Source organism: Lepeophtheirus salmonis, chromosome 1, assembly GCF_016086655.4.
Source record: "Lepeophtheirus salmonis chromosome 1, UVic_Lsal_1.4, whole genome shotgun sequence".
NCBI lineage: Eukaryota > Metazoa > Arthropoda > Copepoda > Siphonostomatoida > Caligidae > Lepeophtheirus > Lepeophtheirus salmonis.
The window spans coordinates 1,705,606-1,729,813 of NC_052131.2; the positions used below are offsets into that span (position 1 = coordinate 1,705,606).

General features: G+C 31.3%; 2 protein-coding genes across 5 annotated transcripts in view; both read right to left on the minus strand.

Moving 5' to 3' along the window:
* Positions 1 to 24,208, minus strand: part of LOC121113783 (uncharacterized) — a 116,847-nt gene that overhangs the window by 36,533 nt on the left and 56,106 nt on the right. The window contains exon 1 of one of the 4 annotated variants that reach the window (XM_071887014.1): positions 9,534 to 9,865. The exons of 2 other annotated variants lie outside the window; for them this stretch is intronic. In XM_071887014.1, coding sequence (XP_071743115.1) covers positions 9,534 to 9,540 — 7 coding nt within the window. In that variant the 5' untranslated portion in view covers positions 9,541 to 9,865. Of the gene's footprint in view, positions 1 to 9,533; positions 9,866 to 24,208 lie in introns of those variants that run through there. One more of the 4 variants, XM_071887013.1, reaches the window with a different exon arrangement.
* LOC121113794 (AN1-type zinc finger protein 2A) lies at positions 15,158 to 23,425 on the minus strand. The gene has a single exon (XM_071887018.1). The coding sequence runs from the start codon at positions 16,214 to 16,216 to the stop codon at positions 15,653 to 15,655; it is 564 nt and encodes a 187-aa protein (XP_071743119.1). The 5' UTR covers positions 16,217 to 23,425; the 3' UTR covers positions 15,158 to 15,652.

A 24,208-nucleotide genomic window follows, 5' to 3' on the forward strand; every position in this document is an offset into this window, starting at 1 on the left:
ACTAACGGGCCAGCTAAAAAAACACACCGGATTTACATCATTGTGTATTTTGTAAATAATATAAGCCATTTATTATAAAATTGGGTTAAATTAAAAATACAGCAATGGTGGAACATGGCATTGCTCCGAGTTATTAAGGGTAGGAAAACAGACAACTAAGCTTTAATAATAATATAGATTTTCTTTATTATTGAAGCAAATCCTCAGTGTTACTTAGTTATGCCTCACAAGCAGAACTCATAAATTGGTCCTCGAGTTTGATGAAGGTAACAAAACACAAATCCGGTCGTTTGTCTGAAATGCAAGTATTTACTCGTGACTCCTACTCGTCAAAAATTATGTTCCTCACCTTTTTCTATTTTGAGGATATTCATCAAGCATGTAAATCCTCAATAATTAAAAAATATTCGGATTAACGTCCACAAGAGGAAGAAACGCAGCTACATCCGAGCTGATTAATTCATGTGAATCTTATTATAACTAACTAAAAGAACGGAATAACAATTTTTAAAGGACAAATTTCCAACAATCCTATATAAAATATAATTTTTTGACTAAAAAATTTGTTACCACTCAAAGATTGTTAGGAAGTGTCAGGGGCATCTGCAGGGGGGTCAACTGGAGGGGCTGCAGTCCCCCCTAAATCAATGAATTTGTACCTTTATCAACACAAAATTATCAGTTAGGCAAAAATTGTAAGTTTCATACCCATCAGAGTAACGAGTATTCAAATAAGTATCCCCAGATAATCAAACTAACTTTGCTTTTTTAATAAAGAGAAGTACAAACCGATTGGTCCATTAAAATCTGAACACTTTGAATTTTAAACTTCAACAAGATATAATTTACAATAGAATTTCAACAAATTTTATTCTATAAATATACGTGTGCCTGAGCTCTCTTAATCATTAATGTAACCGCCCTTTGCGGCAATGATAGCTTACATGCAGTGGTGGAAGGCCTAGCTCCCACTGTGGAGGAATTCATCTACCATAGCGTCCAAGTGCTGGATGACAGTAGCTTTGAGACCCTCAGTGTTTGGATGATGGACACTGCAGGCATTCTCCTCGACATGCACCCAAAAGGTGTAATCAAGGGGTTGGTATTAGGGCTGTCAGGGGCCACAAGTGTAAAAAAAGAGTTCAAAGAACTCAAAAAGCTTATTCAAAAGAGTCTTGCAATGGAGTAAATGGGTTTCTTGTCAATGCCGGTGTCAAAAGTGGTATCTCCACCGTCACAAGGCTTTTTCCACCTACTTTGTTTTATAGCTCTATGGATAGTATGTTGTGAAAACTCGAAAATCTCTTGCATGGGCCCTAATGGAATTGAGGGGCTTGGTCATGGTTTTGTTTACTCTTTCAGGTCCAGTTTGGCCTTTTTTGACAGAGCCCGGTGGTCCTACAGTGCACGAATGGAAATTCTTCCATGACGTTCAAGTGTCATTTTCTCGACTTTTACGTAAGCTGAATAGCTCAGGTATGTTATCTTTTGTAACTTATTGTTCATGCTATAATATATTGATTCAGCCTTCATTGATTATTGAATTAGTAAGTATTCAGATTTCAATAGAACACCTAATATTCTATATAATTGAAAGGATAAATGTTTTATTATTACATTTTCTACTATTATTTTTTTAAATGGGTAAAATATGAGCTGTTTTAATTACTGCATTTACTTTGTTAATCAGAGAAAATTATTTTGCAAATAAGATATCTTTCCATATTCATTTCGAGAGTTGTATAAAATATGACGGTGAATTTTTTTTTAATTGGCAATCTGAAGAGTGTTTTTAGGTAATTCCCTAAACTGTAAGCATTATTTTTGTAATTCTTGTAGAGAGAACATCAATGTAATCACTAAAGCCTTTACTCATTAAAGACAAATTCATTTGTGTTGGAAGTTTAGCCCCTTTGCATAGGACCCAACTTAGTCCCAAATGGTGGTACTGTGAGCTTATCTCGGAGCCTGCTCATACCCACCAGTGTTGGGCAAGTTACTTCTAAAATGTAATCTATTTCATATTACTAGTTACTTGCATTTGAAATTAATACGGTTTTTTTACAATATTACCTTCTGTGTAGATTAATAAGTAATAAGTCACTTATCACAAGGCTTCCCACCACCTCATTAAGTGCACCTTACTGTGAGGTTTTTGTCTAATTCTCTGATAAATTGAAAATAATGTGCGTATAACCACTTAGAAAATGTTAAATTATCCTTCGTTTGAAGAAACGTATTGACAGCTAAACTGCTCTTATCCCAAACATTCTCCAAATTGTCAGGGTGACCATGTCATTTTCCGTTTTCTCATATTTTTACATACTGGCAAGTTATAATTTTTTATTAAACTCAAATTCATTTCAGTGTTCCCTGTATAATAATGTCATTTTTCTGATATACTGAAAGAAGCAGGATTCATAAACTTCATAATAATTGAGGAAGTTGACAGTAATAAAGTCTTTTCAAGTTGCAAAAAAACAAAACAAAACTACTCATGATAATCCCTGTTACACTCCTCTAGGTATTAGTGACTATTGTGTGCCTCTATGACATGACAAAACATTGCAGAATAATGCAGAAAAAACAAACTAATAAAAGCAAATAATTAAATTTTAAAAGATATTCCTTGTTTTTTTTGTTTTTACAAAAGTCAATATTGAATTGTGCAAAAAAAAACTCAAATCAAATGTTTAAAAAAAAGTGTAAACACGGTTAAGTAATATTTTATAATTTATAATATGTAGACTGCGTACAACTTTGTAGAGCATGAAAAGATATATCTATTTGTAACATGGAGTGAGTCCATGCGTAAGGTTGATGTCCCATCAACACAAGAGCATACTGGAATAATCTTTCTCAAAAATAAGTCAGGATTATTATTTTATTCTTAACCGAATTATCGTACTTTAATATCAACAAGGATTATTCTGATAAATCCTTTGGAGGCAACGCAAATTACACTTAAGTACCAAAGGTTAATTGCCATAATGAAAGAATTGGGAATTGCCAAATTAAGTATGTTACCTCAAATTTAAAAAAAATATATCATTTTAAAACTTTTCATCTGATTTCCTTTCGAAATCAGTCCGGCGTGAGTTTTTTCCCTACTACGTGACGTCAACCGTGTTATGACGTCATGAAATCGTGCTATCAAGTTTTCAGATAAGTACCATATAGTAAATGAAGAACAATGCATGCAAAACAAAATAATAATATGTATTGACTTCAAATTAAACAGATCTTATGGCTCTTTTTAATGTATTTAAGGCAGGAAGGTAAAACTTTGTGGTTCTTTATCAGAAATCATAAAATGTTTTGATTGATTATGCGTGAGAAATATCTGAAAAACGTAAGATAAATTAGAAATAAAAGGCCCCTTTACTTTATGGTTGGAATGCGTACGATTTGCATAAAATAAAAGTACAAGTTACAACTTGCACACAACAAATCCTACATAATATCTACGAGGTTGATCTTGAAAGAGTCCTACTTATAAAAGATGAAAGACATTTTTTTTTTTTCAGCATAGTCTCCCTGTAATTCGACACACTTCTCCCAGTGATGCTCCCATCTTTACGTTGAGGTCGGAAACCTTTCAGATCCCCCTTGTACATGGCAATAATAATATAGTATATGTAATAAATCGTTTAGTCTTTGTATACGTTATTCCATTCCCTTAAATATCTATTAATATATAATCACAATCAATTTGCATGCATGAGCTATTTTTCTTCACTCAGTCTTCGTGTAAACTGAATACATACTACAAGCGCAAAAAAAGGAAATTATGTAATCCTTTCAATCAAGATATATATACATAGAGTAGGAAACCCTACATAGTAAGGAGCATTCCTCCTTGAACAAGAAAGTGCTCCTCTTCAAAATGCTAAATAAGTTTGGTCAAATACTATATATGTATTATGAAGATATGCATAGACATACTTAATAGACCTTTTCAACCTTGCATATCATCTTATATACATATATGTAGTGTTGTGTGAGTCCTTATTTATTCGATCCAGTCCAATCCAGTCTTAGGACCGGTCCTATCTAGAGCTATAATTAATTTTGTAGCTCATGGGTTCACTTAGTCTCTCTAATATTCTTAGTAGCAGGGATTATGTACTCTTTTTTCAGGAACTCGACACAATATTTTGAATAAAGGCATAGTCAGTTTTGGGGACAGGTCCTTAAGACCGTCGGCCCTTGGGATCGGTCCTTAACTGTCGGTCCTTGGAATTTTTCATACAACTATCGATGGTATATTAAGCCAAATTATTGCATATATCTTACAAAAAATATTATTTTCTCATTATAATACGAACATATTATATTGTTACTCAGTTATTTAACTTATTCTATTATATAACATAATAATTAAATGAAGGGGAAAAGCCATCATTGACGTCACGAGGGATCGATTTTACCTTCTTTAAGGAACGACAAGTGGGACTGGATTGGACCGGACTGCGTTCCTAAAAAAGCACCCAAACAACACTGCATATATGTATATAGTATTGGGTTTCGTTCTGAAAATCCTAGATCAGTCTGAGACAGTAACAGTTTTGTTGGACCAAACTAATTTGGTCGTTTAATGAAGTTCGGTCTGGATCAGTCACATAAAAATATTTCGGACTAGATTAGTCATATAAAGGAATTCGATCTAGATCGGGGAATATTGTCATGTAGATTGGTAGTTACAAACTCCATATTGAAAAAAGTAGGTCCGTCTAGGCCCTATAACATAAAATATAATTTAAGTTATTGATGGAAGATGACGTCATTTAGCATAGATAGTTTTATGGAACGGCTTTTGCTTTAAGAACCCCTAAATCCTTTGTATATAATAGTTTGGGGAAAAGTAATTTCGTATTTTTCGCTTTATTCCAATGCTTTATAAGAAGTGTTACATCCGATTTAAGCCAAGTATGCCCAGTTCCCTTTGATGACAACAAAAATTTAACTTCATAATGCCCTTCTCATAGAAACCCTTATCCCTATTGTCAAAAACTCGGCATTTTATTTTTCATATGCCTCTTTTGAACCCAAATTTGTACCCACAATCGCGTTGGCCACAGACTAGAAAGGTAGTACTGACTTTGTGCCAGGTCCAAGCTATATGGTGGATGCATAAGAACTTCCCATACGAGCTCCAGAGCTTCTGGCGCGTCAGCAAGGATGTGTGCAGTTTGGCATTGTCTTGATCAAGTCTTGTTGTCTCCTATTCACCAATCCTGGCCGTTTCTGTTCAATCACCATCTTCAAACATTCGAGCTGTTCACAGTAGAAGGCAAAATTGAGCGAGGGAAAAATTGCTGGAACCTATTAAGTATCAGCCCCACATACATCTCAAATTTTCTTGGTCGCTTTCCACGCGTTTTTCTCTTCCAGGTAGTTAAAATGTAAAATATGGCAAATCTTTTTTTGAGACTTCCATACTCGACACAGGGTAATTCACGACTGAACCGACCAAGTTCAAAACTGTCCAATCCGATGTGACCAATAAAGAATAAGATTTACTTAGTTTAAAAAAGGGGCGGGAAATACGAAATTACGTTTCCCAGACGGATCTTTTTCCAGTTCAGTTGATTTTCTTGGTCTAAATGGACTGATTTCTTTCAGTCTGACTCTATGATGCGATTTTTTCCCCTGCCTTGATTTAGAAGTTGTAAACATTTGAAACACTTAATATGACATCATTCGTATATTATATGAGACCGATTTTTCCTTAGGACTGGTCTAGACCCAAATTCTTTAAAAAAAAAAAATCAAAATGATCTCGGACCGGTTTAGGACTTTTTAGATCAAAACCCAACACTAATGATTATTTTGATTCCTGCATGAAAAATGCTTGTTTACGTTCTTACAAACGAGTATATTGTGTACAAGTATCACTAGCTCATTACCGTATGGATAGATCAATATTTTCATTTATTCTTATATCAATGTAATAATGATAAAGAAAATGTACAATATACAAAGCTAACGTATTATATTTCTCAATCGACCAAATGTGTATTTATGTGTATATATATGGGAAGAAAAACAACGTAGGATATTTATACATTAATAACAATACATTTGATCCTTCAAGGATATGTTAATAATAAAGTATTACTTTAAAATATCACATAAAGATCTAATTTATTTTCTATTATTGAAACTTTATCAAACTTCAATTTTAGCTAAATCAGAAGTTACTATAATATAATAAAATATGAACCCTGGAGTGATCACTATTTTTAAAAGGAAATAGTTTGAAGGCACCCATTTAAAGTATGAATATGGCATATGCCAAAAGATTACAAAAATAGTGGAGTGAAGCCTTTGCAATACAAATCAGGGCAATTTTAAAGATTTGGTACGGATTTTAGTAGAAGGTTGCGATACAATATACTTTTAGATATGTTGCGAACATATTATCTTTGCAAAACAATAATAATCAGTCAACACAACAAATAAAGATAAAATACAGTGATGATGTGGAAAAAAAAAATAGTTGACCAAACATTGGAATTGTGATAGTTAGGTATGTTAAAAACATAAAGGGCACTTTGAATATTTCTATATTTTTTTATATAGTGTGTATGGTAATATAATAGATTAATACCTAATTATATCAATTTAGAGATGTCAATAGGTTAATAGAGTATTTTTAAATAGATCATTTTATGAAGTATATTAATATTCATTCCAATTTTTAAATTTAAATAGAATTATATTTCGTCTTTCAAAATATGAATGAGGGATTTGAGAGATTATTTTAACAATAATTCAATAGTTATTGATTCCTAAATTGAATAAGATTTGTGATTATTCTACAAACTCTGTTCCCTTTCAATCATCGCACTTTCACGTTTTCCCAAATGATATACTTTTATGTTTACATAACATTTTGCAATATATTTAATTAGTGTGAATATATGGTTTGATTCAGATGAATCAAGTTATTTGAGAGATTGAAAGACCTATCTAATTCTTCTTAGAACCGATATTTTTTTTCAAACGACTATACTGAATTGTTGGAGCTTATAGTCGGAAATACTATGTTTTCGATTCTTTTGGTCAACTATATTTTATTTCTAGTCAACTGCCGGGACTGTCGGGAAGAATTTCCCTTGCTATTGATCAGTATCATAACTTTATGTATTTTATCTCTATGCAAATAGTAGACATAAACTAAGTTTACTGAACTGTCATATTTAATTAAAAGCGTTGAAATGCATAGCTACGCTATGACATAAAATCGATAACTTATACATTATCAAAAATTCAACCATAAACTTTGTAAATATCTCAAGAAAAAAATCCCTTTCGCGTGGTTCAAATCAAGTTGAAACAAGATTATTGAGCTGCCAAAACTTTCAGATATCGTTAGTTTTTTGGTGACTATTTCACTTCTCACTAGGTGTTGTGTCACTCTTTATTTATCTGATTCAGTCCAGCCTTTGGAACTGTCCTTAAGAAGACGAAAAAATAATGTTGAGTGACATCATCAAGAACGGAACCTTATAAGTTTTCCAACTGATATTCCGTACGGAACTGGACCGGAACGAGACTTAACTTATTTCGAACTGCAGTTTTTAGTGATAAATAAGTACGCCTTTTCATATTAACGATTTGTTTTGTTGGCTATTTGTTATTGTTCTGCAAAGGGAATTTGTTCGGACCATATCTAGAGTCACTATGTTCTTGCAATCAGTCTTATGAACACAAAGATAAATAAATAAATAGATGAACTGTTGAAATCTTACGAAAAATATATCTAAACAACAATTTGTCTTCCAATACATAATATATATGTATAATGAGACATATATAGAAGGGAGTAAAACATCTGTATTTCCACAAGGAAGTAATGAATAACGTTTTCTCGCAACAAATGTTATATTATGGAATCGTTTATAACATTCAACAAAACATGTTTTCACAATAATATAGGTAGAAGGAGTGTTTGGAACATACCCCCATCCATTCATGACCTCTTGAGGATTAATATTGTTTACATTTTTGATCAGTTATAATTATTCAAAAATTGTACTTCATAGTATTTTGTTTATCTACAGAAAATTTGTTCACCTTGTTTTTAATAATAATTGAAGGCGTCTTAGAATGATTTGAGGTTTCCCTATTTTATCACAGATAAGGAGAGAAGTAATTGAGGAAAATTTAACTCTCGTTGAATTGATAGCTATAGAACAAAATTGAGGATAAAACGCGGAAGCCATAAGTTATTTAGCACATATTTTACCCCTTGAATGAAGAAAAACAAGGAGCAGGATATCATTTTGACTGATGAATTAATACAAAAAGTACAATTTTTGACTCATAGCTTTATATTTGGGATGGTTCAAGTGTCAATTCCAACTCGAAAATCCTTTTATTCTTCAAACTAAAATGTCTTTTGAGGCCTCAAATTTTGACAAAGTCATTTTTAGATTATTTCTAGCAGAAAAGGCCTAGTTGTGATTATTAATAAGTTCATATTGGAAGAACTTCTTCCATATATTTTTTAAATAATCGTTTTATTCAAGGATAATGTCTATTATAAATAAATATTTTTGGTAGTACATGTGATGATGATATTACATCAGAAGTGTCTTTCGTAATAAACATAACTACATATATTTGAACGTATCTATATACTTTTACAGATGGACTGTGTGAAAATAAAAGTTATATATGTACTAACGAGGTCCAAATACACAATAATATTAATCATGATCCTTATTTGAAGAAATGTGCACATGTTTGAGGAACAATCATGAACGGAATTATGAAGAAATAAGGAAAAATATAGACAAATTGATTTTAATACCTTTTTTATTTATGTTTTATCTTCATAAAAAAACAAATCAGAAATATAATTTCATAAAAACCCCTTGGCTAATAATGATCAAAATTTATATTACTTTTGGAATTCCAAACTGAATATTTTATTACACTGTATCTATAGTCGTACCTTTAAATGTGAGGAGATGAATCAATTTATCAACTCCTAATTATTGAGTTATTTAAAAAAAAAAAAAAAAAATCAATGATTAATGTCCCTCACTGATGTAAGGATTCTAAGAATAGATTATAATGTGCCGCTTGTTATAAAAAAAGGGACATTATTTTACAATGAACATAGGTCAGTTCCGGGATAAATTAACTATGCAAAAAAATGGATTTGTTTATATTTTTAATGACCCATTACAGCTCAATGAGGCATGTCTGGATTATTACGGATATTTGTTGGATTTGATGATAATTTGTAGTAGCTAATAAATAACTGATTCCTTCTACTTTTTGGGGGATATAAAACCCGCTTCCTTTTTCATTAGTATAAATAAATAGGCACCTAGATAGAACTTTAGATAGGAGAGTGAATTAATGAGTGATGTATTGATCACAGCAACAATGACGTCATAGAATAATTGAAAGGCAAAATAACAAAACAAAAAAAAGAGGAAAAGGTCAACCAATTACTAAATACTTTGGAAATAACAAATAGCAACGAGAAGAAGGATTATTCTAATAACTATTACCATGCATTTTGAAGGATGTTGCTTCCAAATCTACTAATAACAGTCTGGGTTAAGTACTATTATTATCATAGATAATAATTAATAGAGAAGCTGTGTGTAGTAGTTGACTTAAAGTTGAACAAATCACTTGATTTTATTATGTTTTATATTTTAGTAATATACAACAATGGAGTCACACTTCATGATGTTTTTCTTTATCAAGTAATAACACACTTATTTCATGAAGAAACACATATTAAAACTGACAATCACATACGCAACCCTCAAAATCAGCTGCTCTACTGACTTAGTATAAAATAAATAATGTCTTGTATGTCGTGTGTTTGCAGAGGGAAGAGAAGAATAGCGGGCAAGTCTGAGAGAGAATTGGCAGATTGGCCAGGCTGTATATATCACTCCTACTATTCTCTTTTTTCCCTCCTGTCTCTCTTTCTATCTCTCAACTTTACTTAAATCAGAGCGCTCCTTTTTTCCCTTCCCAACTCCTCTCGCTCATCAAGAGGAGAAGGAAGAAACGAATTATAAGCTAAGAAAAATGTCGCCCCTTGAAAATGAATTTAAAAACACACTCAATGAGGAATTTGCCCCTAACGAATTCATTTAAAATGAGGGGGGATTGTACTACTATGTTGAAAACACATATATTCGGCCGGATTAATAGTAGTAGTAAAGTAATGAATGACTCATCCCCGGAGAGTTCCCATTTTTTTCCCTTCTCCCTAGTAGTAGTCAACACTGTATATTGGTAATAGATTTACTACTTATATAGTTGTTTTTGTACTTTATGCCCATCATTTTAAAGTCCAATAGAATATCAACCATTTAAAGGGAGAGGTCAAAACAATATTTTGAGAGAACGTTTTGTTATCTTTTTGTCAAGAGGTGAGAGTTCAGCCACAGAGTATGTACATTGTACATTATGAAATTATAATAACTAAGAGAGCTAGCTTCTTCATTCAATGCGTAACTGTATAATAAATACTATACAGACAATCATACTTGATAGGCTGTGCCTATCAAGATTAAATCATAATTTTTATAGTATAAACTATCATCTTGGCGCCTGCTTTTTCGATTAATTTAGTTGTTGTAAATATACACTGTATGTCCATGTGTAATATGGTCTATATTTTGTATGCTTTTAAATCCATTCCTATCAACAATACATTGAGTACTGATCGTAATAGTCAGGAGATGTTGTTCTTAAAGCAAGTTGTATATTTATATCTTTTGTCAGTATAATATTAATAAATAATATATAATCCCTAAGTTAGTAGCAAGACCTTGAACATATTATATATATTTTTGCATCTTCCCAAGAATGAAAACATACTTTTGTTTTTTATACATAGTTATTCACTAAAGAAGCCCCAAGTTGGTGTTTTTATTTTATTAATATTGAGTATAAAATTAATTTCAATCAATTACTATTCTATAATCATCCTGTACTAGATCAAACTACGTGTTTCACATAATATACGATATTAATTTGATAAATCCATAATCTATATACACTTTCAGGGACGTCCGCGCGTGGAGGGGGACTGGAGGAGCTTTTGCCCCCCATCCCAATCAAGGAATTAAACAAAATCTTTTTATGGATTTTTTTGTAAAAAACGAGTCATTCGATCAAAATAAACTTTGCAGTAGAGAAAAAATTTTAATTCGCATTTTTTTTTTTTTAATTCCAAAGAGTAACCCCCCCCCCCTGTGAAAAAAAAATTATATAATCCTACAGACGCCCCTGCCTTTTTATTTTTATGTTTCGTGTACATGTTGTAACTTGTATAAGGGTATTGTAACCTAAAAATGAATTGAGTTATTCACAGTAGACTTTTGATGTGTCTAATGCAATTATTGACTATTACATGGATGGCCCAGATTAATTTTGGACTATTTTGATGAAAATTACTAATTACAGGAGCGTCCACAGGTTATATATATATCTTTTTTTTTTTTTTTTTTTTTGGGGATTTGGTTATTTGATTTTTTAGAAAAAAATTTCAAAGGTTAAATTTTTTGAAAAATAAATCCAAAATCTCAAAGCTATTTTCAAAAAATTAAATATTTTGAATTTTTTTTTTCAAAAATTGACATCTGTTTACCAAAAATTAAACTTTTTGAAAAATTAAATTTTCTAGTAATAAGAACAAAATCCTTAATTTTTATTTTTTGTTGGGGGAGAGGGGCTAGAGCCTTTTCAGCCTCCCTTGCGGTCACCCCTAAATTGATAATAAAAAAATATTCTGTGGCACATTGTAAAGTTCAAATGCACACAGTTATATTACACGCAAATGCATAATAAATACGTAATTTTATTAGATCAAAATGAAGGTATATAATTAGCTAACAGTGACTAGTGTTGCAATTAAATAAAGATGTACAACTTTTAACATCTCTTTATACATGTTACAACTTGTACACAACATGTGTATTTATAGGTGCATAGGTGATGCAAATACCTCCATGTAATATCAATTTTTGAAGAAAAACAAAATCCCAAAAAATATATATTTACCCTTATCTCTTGTGATCATGAAAGCTCGTAGTTCAGGGACAGTATTTAAAAATAGAATTTGTATTCAGTTCATCGTCTCTTTTTAAAAAAAAATCACATAAATATAGACTCGTATAGGATATACTCATATTTATAAATATTATAATACCTAAATACGATGATGGTCAATGGTCAGTTTCTTATTTCTTTTTTCAATGCAAGAGAGGAGTTAACTCTCACCTCTTTTAACCATATTATACCATTAATGGAACAAATCTCAGGTAGTGTTTGTATATACATGTATAGTATAAATGTACACGAATGAAATATCCATGTCAAACTTGTGAAAAGTAATTTACCTTCAGCTCGTCTCTTCCCCTCAAAAATATATTTATCTGATCTGTGATGTTTCTTTATATGTATTTCATATTATATTGTTAAGTTATTTAAGTGTGTACATCAATAAATAGAAACCCGTTTTTATGAGGGAGGAATTATTTAGTATAATGTTATGCATGTAAATATTTGTAGGCTTCCTCAATTCCATCTAAAAAAATTAAATCATTTACCAAATAATGACTCATACTTGTTCTTTAGTTTTGAATCTAAAGGGGATCGCCAGTCACTCTATACAGAAATATATCGAGGCGGCAAGTTGAGAAATATCTTGATCTAAATTTCAACTGTTACCTGGGATGACCAAAATAAATATATAATCAAAGAACTAACTCGAAAAGTCTCTTAAGTCTACTGAATGAAAAGTTTTAAATTGTAAAGTGTTGAAATTTATGTATTCAACTTCTTTTATTTCGTTATAATTTAAGCGATGCCATTTTCTGTTGCTGTGTTTACAAACTAATATAATTACACAACGTTCATGCCCCACTATTGTCGTTTAAAATTATATTGCGTTAGGGAATGTTGAACATCCGGCACGACTTGCATGCAGATGCACGGCAAAAATCAATAGAATTTAAATAATAATTATGAGTGACTGAAAGCATAATGAAATGCAAAATTTTTGAGATGCATCCTGGAAGGTTCATGTGAAAGATTGATTTTGAAATTAATAAAACATATGGATGATGTATTATGATAAATTTAAAAAATACTTATATCAATTAATTTGTTTCTTTATAAAATTTCTTTAGTCTATATTGAAAGATTGGTAACTACAGAAGTACTGAAAGAATTATGGTGAAGTAAATATTTCCAATTTCTTTAATACAATCCGAACATACTGTTAATCAAATAAGAAATAAATTGTTGGTAGTAGACATAAAGATGTGTAGTTTTTGCACTAAAAACTAATACTTAATTAGATTTATGTGTGTTAAGGATTTATCTTTGTAATATTTTAATGATTACTTTTAATGTAAGGTTTTTAAATCTCAAAGAAAACTTCTTGAATATTGAATAGATGGTTAGTTGCAATCAGTCTTTCTATTTTGTTGAAGATTTGAGATCATAACCTGGTCAAATTATGGCAGATAATCTATTGATAATTACTTAAATTTATACTAGGTACACGTTTGTTAACAATTCCTCAAATAGAGATTTAAAGTCAATAATAAATTTTTTTATCTAACTTTTTCTCTTGATTTCAGATATGCTAATATTTTTTATATTTATTACCAGTGACGGAGTAACTTGAATTTATCGACTTCCTCTCCGTACTTAAAATGTCTATATTTATTCCCAGTGACGGAGTAATTTGAATTTATCGACTTTCTCATAGTACTTAAAATTTGAGGTCCTATGAAGAACTTCAAAATTTTTGCATAGAGGGCACCTTAATTGCCATTTTTGTGCAGGATACAACCCTTACCATCCCAAATTATTTTGTAATGAATTTTATGTGCTAGCGTCCCCTCCAAAATTATTTTGTAATCAATTTTATGGGCCCGCCTCCCCTCCAAATTTGCAATTTTATAAAAGAATATCTGAGCTAGACCCCATCCCACTCCACTCTTTAAAAAGTCCAGCAGACACCCCTGAGGTATACATGTTCTGTTATTGCAAAGAGGATCTTTGTAATACCTCCTCTTCAGTCTTCAATCTGTCCAGTGTATCTCACAGAATTCTTATTTATTATTACTTTGGCTCTAATTTTCCTTTTAAATACTAAATGTATTTATTTTATATCCGAATCCTTAAAAAAGTATTAATAAAGCGTATTAGTTGGAACTGAAATTTTTGATAAAACTAGTTATTAGTGAGGTCATTTTAAAATCGCCATACTTTATATATATATTGTATTTTGTAGATAAAAGAAGTATTGTAACCGTTAATTGTTAGTCACATTCGGTGTCATTTAATTATTATTAATCTATGTAGATTGATAATAGTGAAATAAACTTGTATTTTACTTGGTCTAAATATATATTTAGATAAAAAACCCTCATAATTTTTCTAAGAGGCATTTAATAAGCAATTTTCTTTTTTATAAAGCCAAAGTAAATGTTTTTTTTTAATATTTTTAAGTCAAAACAAGTATATATATATTATAAATAATCTTATTCTTATAAAAGTAAGTTGATATTAAGAAGCAATCTAATTACAAGAGGTTACGTCTTGTTCGAACTGGACTTGGTTAATATATTCAAGGACTGGACGACAATATTCAAAGACTTATACTTTTTCCCACCTCTGCTAGTTACACTAGCTGAATAACCATTTTTAAATAGCAAAAGGTACGCTGTAAACTTATGCCATTAAACGCCCAAAAAGCTATTACATCCATTCATTCTACACAAATTAAATTGACGTAACTATTGAAATACAAAATTGTATAAAAGTTATTTTTTTTTGCCAAATTAAACATTTTAAAGTTTACTCTGTATGGTTGTTGCTACTAAAAATACAGTTATTTTGCTTTGAAAATCATTCTAACCACATAATCAAAATTATTTATATTAGCTTCAACCATACATATGACTCTTAGAATAATATGCAAATACATAACTATTTGGCATGCCTGTCTTTTTTGATTATTTATTATATTGAGGACCTTGAAATGGAAGATGAGTAGTTAAGTCCTGCATATATATTTAAACAAATTGACAGTGAATTCACTTAATAAGAAATTTAACTAACGGAATAGTCTAATATTAGCATTATTCAAGACTCGTGTAAATAAGATATTATTTATGCAAATTTAGTTATGACTCAGTTTCTATTTAAATAACATTTTATATTTAGCAGTCTTAGACACTATGTTTTCCCGTAGAACATTTAAATTTTCACAAAAGTTGTTAGGATATTAGTGATTTATGTACACGTATATATATGTAGGGACCTACATTTTAGGGTGCTTTTGACTATAAAACGTGGATATATTTCTATGAATAACAAAACATTTAAAATTAAAACATGTATAAAAATATCAAATCGATTTAACTATATAAGTAGTATGCTTAATATGAAATTATATTTCAAATAAATCTTTAAAATTATACTTTTCAGTGCAGAATAATTGAAGTGTTTTTGAAGAACTTTATGTTGAGTAAAAGTTGAACATCAGCGACAATTAAAATCAAATAGTTTTACGAATACACCATATCACTCAAACATATGTTTCTTTATTTAAGATAGAGTGTCCGTGCGATTGAATCATTCATAACTATGAAACTAAACACGACTTCTGATTAGAAGTGGTGGATGACGTCGTCTGGCGTGGTGCATTATCCTCCCTGGAAAGGGCTAGTGCCAATAAGTGATCCTGTTCAATCTGCGCTTGGGTTTGGGAGCGTGGAGCTTTACTCCCCGAATTAGTAGTACTATTAGCTGAGCCACATATGTGATCCTGGGGATGTCTGTGGGTAAGACACACGGTCTGGCGGCATGACTCACATCTGAATGGAATGGGCTCTTTGTTTTTACACTTTCGGACGGAACAGGCACCAGGATGCGTTTTTTTCTTTTTGGCTCCACAACTATCAGACTCCATATGAGCTAACACTTGAGAGTCGGGAGAGGATCCTCGAGGAGTAGGTACTGGATTGTTGCATAGAGGACAGACGGGGACTTGAACGTCCTTTGTATATAACTGAGGACAGGTATGAGACTCGTAGAAAAGATGATCAGAGCAAAACAGTTTGGAGCAGGCGTCACATTTCATGGGTAAAAAATCCAATTGACGGCAACTTTTCTCGCCACAATGTGCACCTAACTCTGAAAACTCCATATTTTGATCACACGTTAAGCTAAGCTTCAAATGAAGAATGGAACAAGGATCCCAGAGTTATTAAATATAAAATGAGTGAACCAAGGAAGAGTATACAATATATACAAAGCACTCTTTTCCAGTAGATTCTGGAGAGATGACGTCACATATTTCCTTATGACGCAATAAAAGTAATGACAAGGAAATTTTTGTTCACTTTTTTTTTTAAAAAGCTTCTCTCCTCCAACTCTATAAAGATACGAAGCGTAGCATGTAGCCTGTAGTGACTGAACGTACGCGTTACGCCTTAAGGAACAAAGGAAGGAGAGGTTATAACTTGTATGTAAATAATAGTAAATACTAATATTTAAAACCATGGGATCTTCCGTCTTCGTATTCCGCCACAAATTTGATGGAATCCTTGAATTGGATGTAGTGGTTGACTTCTGCGTATATTTACAATTGTAAAATGTTGCCCACCTAGTTGTGGAACTCTTCTTTGTTACTGTAATTCCCCATTATATGGCTTTCTCCTATATATATAATAGAGCCTTTCTACTTCAACCGAAAAACATTCATATGTACATAACAATATGTGTGGATATAAGACATAAAGAAAGAAATGAAAGTCAGACTGCTTCCAATGCCTTCACACAGAGAAAAGAAGAGGGGGTATAATATTGAGCTTTTCACAATCATATTATTAAATATTCAAGAGGGATTTTTCATTTATTTTATTGGGCATATCATTATTATTCTATGGAATCCTGTTAAAAAACGGTTATTGCATAAACGAATAGTAATAAAAATGGACGTTTTTATTTTTACCTAGAATTTAGCTAGTAAACAAGAAAATACATTAGATGAGTAAAGTATATGAAGAATTTGAAAAACAAGCTCATATATTATTCAATAGATGTAGAGATCAAAAGTTACTCATAAGAAATTATGAGCCATGTTTCTCAGAAAAGAAAAGAAAATGAAACATATCCCATAGCAATACTACCCTAACTAGAAATTCAATTTTGGTCATGACATTATTGAAGTAAAGGCAAGATATAAGGCTTATTTCGCTATAATGGGGATTCCATGATAATAATGATTAATTTTCTATAAATTTTTCAAGCATCATATAGGTTCTGTCAATCCCAATCAATTAATAGTTAATAATATAATAATTAGGACTAGAGTGATGACAACAGTCATTCAACATGATCCATGAAAGATTATATGTAATTAGTACACTCGACACTAATTATGAATGAGCAAAGGTATAGTTAAACAAGTTTAAAAATATACGTAGGTCCGGAAATTATGGGAATTAAAACAAATAATCAATAAGGTTTTAACAAATAAAAATCCATTTGTTGGATCGGTCCTAGGATTAATTGCCTAGTCATTCTTATTTTTTTATCAGTCCGATCTTTGTTGGAATTCAATGGTCCTTCAGTCATACTGTGCTAGATTTTTTTTTATTTTCTTCAATCATAGCTGGGATTGAAGAATCTAAGAAAATGATAAATGATAGCTAGAACGTATGGTAATAGGTTCTAGCCACAGACCTCCTACTTTAAACTTCAACTTTCTTTTCTCTTGAAAGTGGTTATGTTGAACAGGTGAAAGAACATAGTTAGTAACTACGTCATTTTAGGTGCTTTAGAAAAAATCGATGATGACCGGTCCTAGGAGTTGGGACTAACCAAAGTTAATAAAAATACAAGGTTAGACCTTCATATAATCCACCTTGCTAAAATTTTCAATTCGATGTATCGTACCGACTGCTAGTCAAGACATACAGATTTTGACGTCATAGAGTATAACAACGGTACTCTAACAGTAATAGTCACAGAAGATGATATATAGCTACTCTTGGTAACAGTTATACTCTATGACGTCACTATTACAAAGTGTGGTGGAAATCAAAAATCAATTTCGGAAAAGCGTTCACGTATAAACTTGTAATTCTATTAATCTTGGGACTGACAAATTTGATTATGACTGGGCTTATAGTACTATCGTCTTTTTAGCTTTTTTCAAGACCTATCCAACACTACAACAAGGTTATGTGACATTCTGTAGATTGTTGTTAACTAATTGTGTTTAAGAAATGGCGCACGCTGATGATATTTTTAACTGGGCCCTCTGAGTAACATACAATTGTATTTTTTTATTAAATAATATTATTATTCTGGGAGTTGCATTATTTTGCCACACTTTGCCGTTTTGTTTTCAAACTCATATTAGTAAACAACACTTATGTCCCATTTGATGACGTTTCTTCACCTTCTCAGGCTTGGTTTTAAAATCTAAATACAACTTGTCAGTTGGGTACTGAGAAGTCATAAATCACAAACCAAAAAATCTCCTTTTATAGTTTATTTTATATGTAAATTCTAAAAAAGTGGGGTCATGGCTCCGATTGTGGTACCCCTGAGGACTATAAATCTTCTTTTCATGTTCCATAAATAAACTATTTCCATGCTATAGAAACGATTAGTGTTAACTGTTCAGGTATCAAACTTGAGACTATTGCAAAAATACATAGAAATGTCTTTTTTTGTGAGTACAATTCATTTGACCGCGTTACTTTTATTGTATACTGCAAGTTCTTCTAGTTAGGCAATTCCTCCCAACTATACAACTAATTAATTGTTGGAAATATCTCACAACTTAACAAGAACTAGTTCGAATTCAACCCATCAAACAACTGACAACAAAAGATTGTGTAAATTTTTATGTCATTTTTGTTAGATAAATATGTGTTTTGTCTCTCTTGGGCTATCGTCTCGAAGAATTATGTCACATTTGGAAATTAATTTGTAGACAATGATACACTTATCCTAGGCTATATCTCAAAAAGTTTAATTATCTTCTATGTACTTTGAGTCAAAAATCAAACAGATCGCGTCACATAGATGATGAATTCTCTTGATTTATGACTCTCAAATGGTATAATTATAATCCGTGTACAATCTACATACATACAATATATGTATATTCAAATACCCTACGATGCATACATAAAATATCTACTTTTGTATGATGATAGAATTTATAATAATCAAAGGATGATATGACAATGCTTTACGCCTGATGAATTAATATTATTATCTGAAAGTCTCTCTTTTCTATTTATCGTAATCCTTGGGCTTTGATCCTAGGTTTGTAACTTTCTGATACATCTTTATATGCATATATGAGGCTTGGATATTGAGTGGGATTTTCATTAATGCTTAAGGTTCATTTGTGAACGCCTGAACAGAAAGAAATTGAAATGAAAGGGAAAAATATTTTAATGGCGTTCATTTACCTCAGTAATTTCCAGATGGGCTACTGTTTAGAGCTCCGTTAGGTTATGATGGGAATCGATAAACAGTGGTGAAAATCCAGAGTATTTTTTAGCTGCCCTGTTTGATTGGAATTGGTAATCTGAAGAATACATTTTCTTTTCCTTAGCAGTTGTCATTATTATTTAATTCCCGAGTAGTGAACATCTTTTCCTAAATAGATTAAACTATTTCCAAGCTTGATGGAAAATTTGTTTGTACTCATAAAATACCCTTAGGGTTTGTTGCTAAGTTATAATTGTAAGTCCTTTTTGGAGTCAGAGAAGAATGGGGATCGACATCGGCGTAATTCAAGCAAATGTCCTAATTTATATCCTTTTCTCCTTCCTCTATGTCACATCTGATTGTACCTGATCCAATGAAACGTCATGAGCATTATTATTTCTCTCCTCTAAAACATTCTTCAAATTGTCAGTGTTACCATGTTGATTTTCGGATTCTTTTTTTTAACATGTCCATTCTACATTGGATTTCATTATTATCGATGAATCCCTCTTGTAATTATAAGTAGCTCATAAAAAAGTTTGAAATACAAAAATGATAGTCACAAATATTCGGAACAATATTATGCTCGCTCCATCACAAAAAAAATGTATAGGGCTGCACAGTATTGAAAAGTTTGGGGAATTACTGAATCAACCATTCATTTATCCGCTCCTTTTTGATTGTTCTTCTAGGATGTATTTTACATCAAGAATAAATTAAATAAACGAAACGGTGATCACGTGATCAAATTTTGCTGCATGCTTGGGCACTGAGTGTAGCGTATACGAACCATGCCATCTCCTTGAATTTACCATAGATCAATTCTGCTCAAAGATGAAAAAAATACGTACGTCAAATGATTCAGTAACATCATTTTTGGTACTTTAAAATGGACATCACACGAGGAAAAAGTTTTTTGTTACTAAATAAATTTGGACAAGATGGAACGATGTAGCTCAATGGAGAATGCACTCGGATAAATTATTTTCTTGAACTCAATGTGCTCCCGGTCGTTCCTAGAGAATAATTTATAATACAATATGATCAAGGAAGATTCCTAGGTGAGATGGAGTAAATGCAATACTATAATGTTTACTTATACGCTAATTAGCGCAACTCCATTTGATCAATGAAAGCAGGGGTTTCCAAAAAAAATTCAGTCTGGCACCCCCCACCATAAATACATATAAGTTTTTCTTCCAAAAAGAAAATAATGGGATGGATGTATTTGGTGTAGGGATAGTAATATTAGTTCCTCCATATCAGGTTTAAACTTACTAGAAAGAAGACGTAGATCCTCGTGTTTGGTAATTCTAAGCTTGTTAATTTGAGGTGGAGATAATATATCTAACTTAGAAATGATTGGTATAATTTGCTTGTAAATTAATTTCAATGAATTTTGTGAATATATCGGACAATTAGCAATGTCATCCTTGATGTTTCTTGGATCATCGCAAAGCCCAGATTTGGATTCGAAAAAATAATAATTAAGTTTCTGGAAGTTTCCCTTTGGTAGCCATGTAACTTTTGTGTGTAGTAATAAACGTTAAAACTCTTCATGATTATCAATGCCAAGCTATCGAAACACTCTGGAATTGAGGGAATGCGCTTGGATCCTATTTACTGTTGTGATACCAATCTTAATTGATTTGTGAAGTCGCCTCTAAGATTTTTATGCTACTAGATGCTGTCTGTGGATTGTACAAAGCACTGCAAGTACACCAGGTACGGCTTTTCAAGAAACTTATGAAGCAAACATGACGTCCTATCATGGATGGTACACCATGTATTACACTGCAAGAATATTAACAATTGGGTTGTTTTTCTCTTGAAAAAAAAAAGAAAAAAATGATATCCAATTCCGACTTTCCTTTAGTATTTATTATAAGATTTCTTACAAATAACATTTCTTGAACCAACTTTTATCTTAAAAAAAAAACATAAGCGAGAAGCACATATTCATTTCCTAGTAAAATGGACTCATGTGACCGCAAAGATGCTGCATAATTTATCTTTAATGTTTTCAGCCGTTAAATCTATTCTTTCCAGCTCTGAGTTATTAGTCAGAGTTATAAACTTCATAATTTGGCCTGGTGACTTATGTATAACTGTGTGCATAATCTTTGTTATTGCCCAATTGTTTAAGCCTTAACAGATCTATCAATCAGCAAAGAAATGTTGTAGAAAGCACGCAAACTGGTAGTTGATAGTTGTAAACTGATTAAAACCATTTCCAATAGTTCTTCCACCCTTGAACTTTTCTCGAAGTAACAGACAAATAGGCTTCATGTCTCTTAGGGACTTAGGGTTTAAATAGTTAAAGAAATACGATATTAATGATGCAAAAAATATCTTAATACAGTTTCATAATTACTGGACGTCCTTTAAGTACTCTCTTGATGTTTTAGTGTACAAAATTTGCGTTTTAGTTTATAGATCTTACTTTTTTGTAATCCCATGTTTTTAACTAAAGTATAAGTATTTATTCTAAGTAGTCTGCTTGAATTTGAGAGTAATAGTAAACTAAGTATAGAGTAAAATATAAAGGCATCAATAATGAAGTGCAATAATACGATCTAGATATTACGTCCTTATATCCTATTGACCAGAAAATATTCGACATACTCATTGCTGCTACCGTGTAATCACATTTTTTTAATTTTGTAGATCAATTTGTTTGTTTTATGTAATCACAACTTTTTTGATCTACCGCCTCCAATCGCCCCTTTTTGCATTACCGCCCAGTTCGAGAAACGCTGAATTAAAGGAACATAAAAAAGGACAACAATAGATCACAAGGTTAGCGTTTCGTAATAAATAAATGAACGAATGATTGGAAATCAATTAACGAATGAGCACCTGCACGGTCTATTTACAAGAAATGAAAATATGAATGGGTCCTGGTATAGTATATATGTAACATAAAAAAATTATGTGATTTTTCAAACTGTTAATTATTGTGCTTCTTCCTTAGGTTCAAATGTTGCAAAAAAAAACAAGAAAAAAAAACCTAACAAAAAAAAAGAAAAACAGATTCACACAAATGCTATTTAACTGATTAATGTAGGGCGTATATATAAAAATGTATGTGTGTTTATCAAATAATAACGATGAGTCACAAACATATTTTTAATCATTCAACATATAGGTAGTAATATATATATATATGAACTGATGTCGTCTCCATGTTCCAGTCTATGAACTCACTATATGTGCAGATGAAACTGATGTCATACATTTAATTCTTTCACATGAGAAGGTAGGTGTGTAACTACTAGTGTTGAAACTCAGTTCGGGACCGATTCGGTTCGATCTAGGGTGTTTTTTTTAACTGTTTTGGACAGATATATCGATTGAGACCGTGGACCGTAATTTAATCCTTTTCAAATATTGGAATCATTTTTTTGGTCCTCACTCTATGTATAGAAAGGGGCGTCAGCAAGATTATATTTTTTTTTGCGAGGGGCTTGGTTTTTGAATTTTGTAAAAAATAAATTCCATAAAAAATTTTTTTTACAAAAAAATTGAAAAATTTTTTTTTTTGATATATTAAACTTCAAGTATTAAGTTTAAGAATTTTTTTTTCGAAAATTTACACTTATTCACAAAAAATTTAAAATTTAAATTAAATTTCAAATGTTAAGTTGTTATTTAAAATTTCAAATATTAAATTTTCTAGTAAAAAAACAAAAATCTTAATTGGAGGGGGTGGGTGGGGGTCTACAGCCTACAGCCCACGCCCTACAGACGCCCCTGATAGATCAAATTTATTTCCATCTACATTATACGAGTTTTGCAGATGTGAAATTGTTTTAAGACTTTGATTTTCATATGATGCCATGGAATCAATGGTCACAAATTTGGAAACACCCATTGCAACATTTAATCAAGTTCTTTTATAACATAAATTATTATGATTTAAAAAAATACAAAAGATAGTAGAACATTTTTTTTTTTTTTTTTTTTTTAAATGTTCATTTAATTAGTCAGATGGAGTTGGACTGACTTAGCATAAGTAAATAGAATATAAATTCATTTTCTCTATCTGACCATTTAATACTGGAAACATAGTTTCAAGTATTATATGAAATAACTTAGGAATCTTCTTTGAAGCCTATATACATATTTTATTCCTTCTCTAGGAAAAACCGAGGTGCGAACCTACTCACATTGAGTTCAAGATAATTTTTTTCCCCGATTGCATTGTTTATTGAGCTACGTTGTACCATCATCTTCTTTTTACATAGATGCCGTTTTATACAAAACCTCAATCCCCCTTCATAACATTCTCAGTTCAGAACCGAATATTATATTCGGTTAAGTAAAAAGTTCTGAAAGTTTTTTGTCTTTAGTGACTTATATCTCACGATTAATACATTGCATTAAAAAAAACTTAAATTAGGATTAAATGTTAAGCGTACAATTTAAAAAAAATCATATATAGATTTGTGTTTGGTGATGCCAAATGGGTGTTACAGCGTTCCAAAATGGAAGTAAAAGAACAGTAAATTCGATATTTTCTTGATTATTACTTCCTCTAAGGCGAAAAGGAGGAGCAAGTGGGCAAAAAATTTGTGCTGTTTATGGATCCAATACAGTATCAAATGCTACAGCAAAGCGTTGGTTACAAAAGATTCTGTTGTGGTAATATGGACGTCAAAAATGTTGATAAAATAATGGA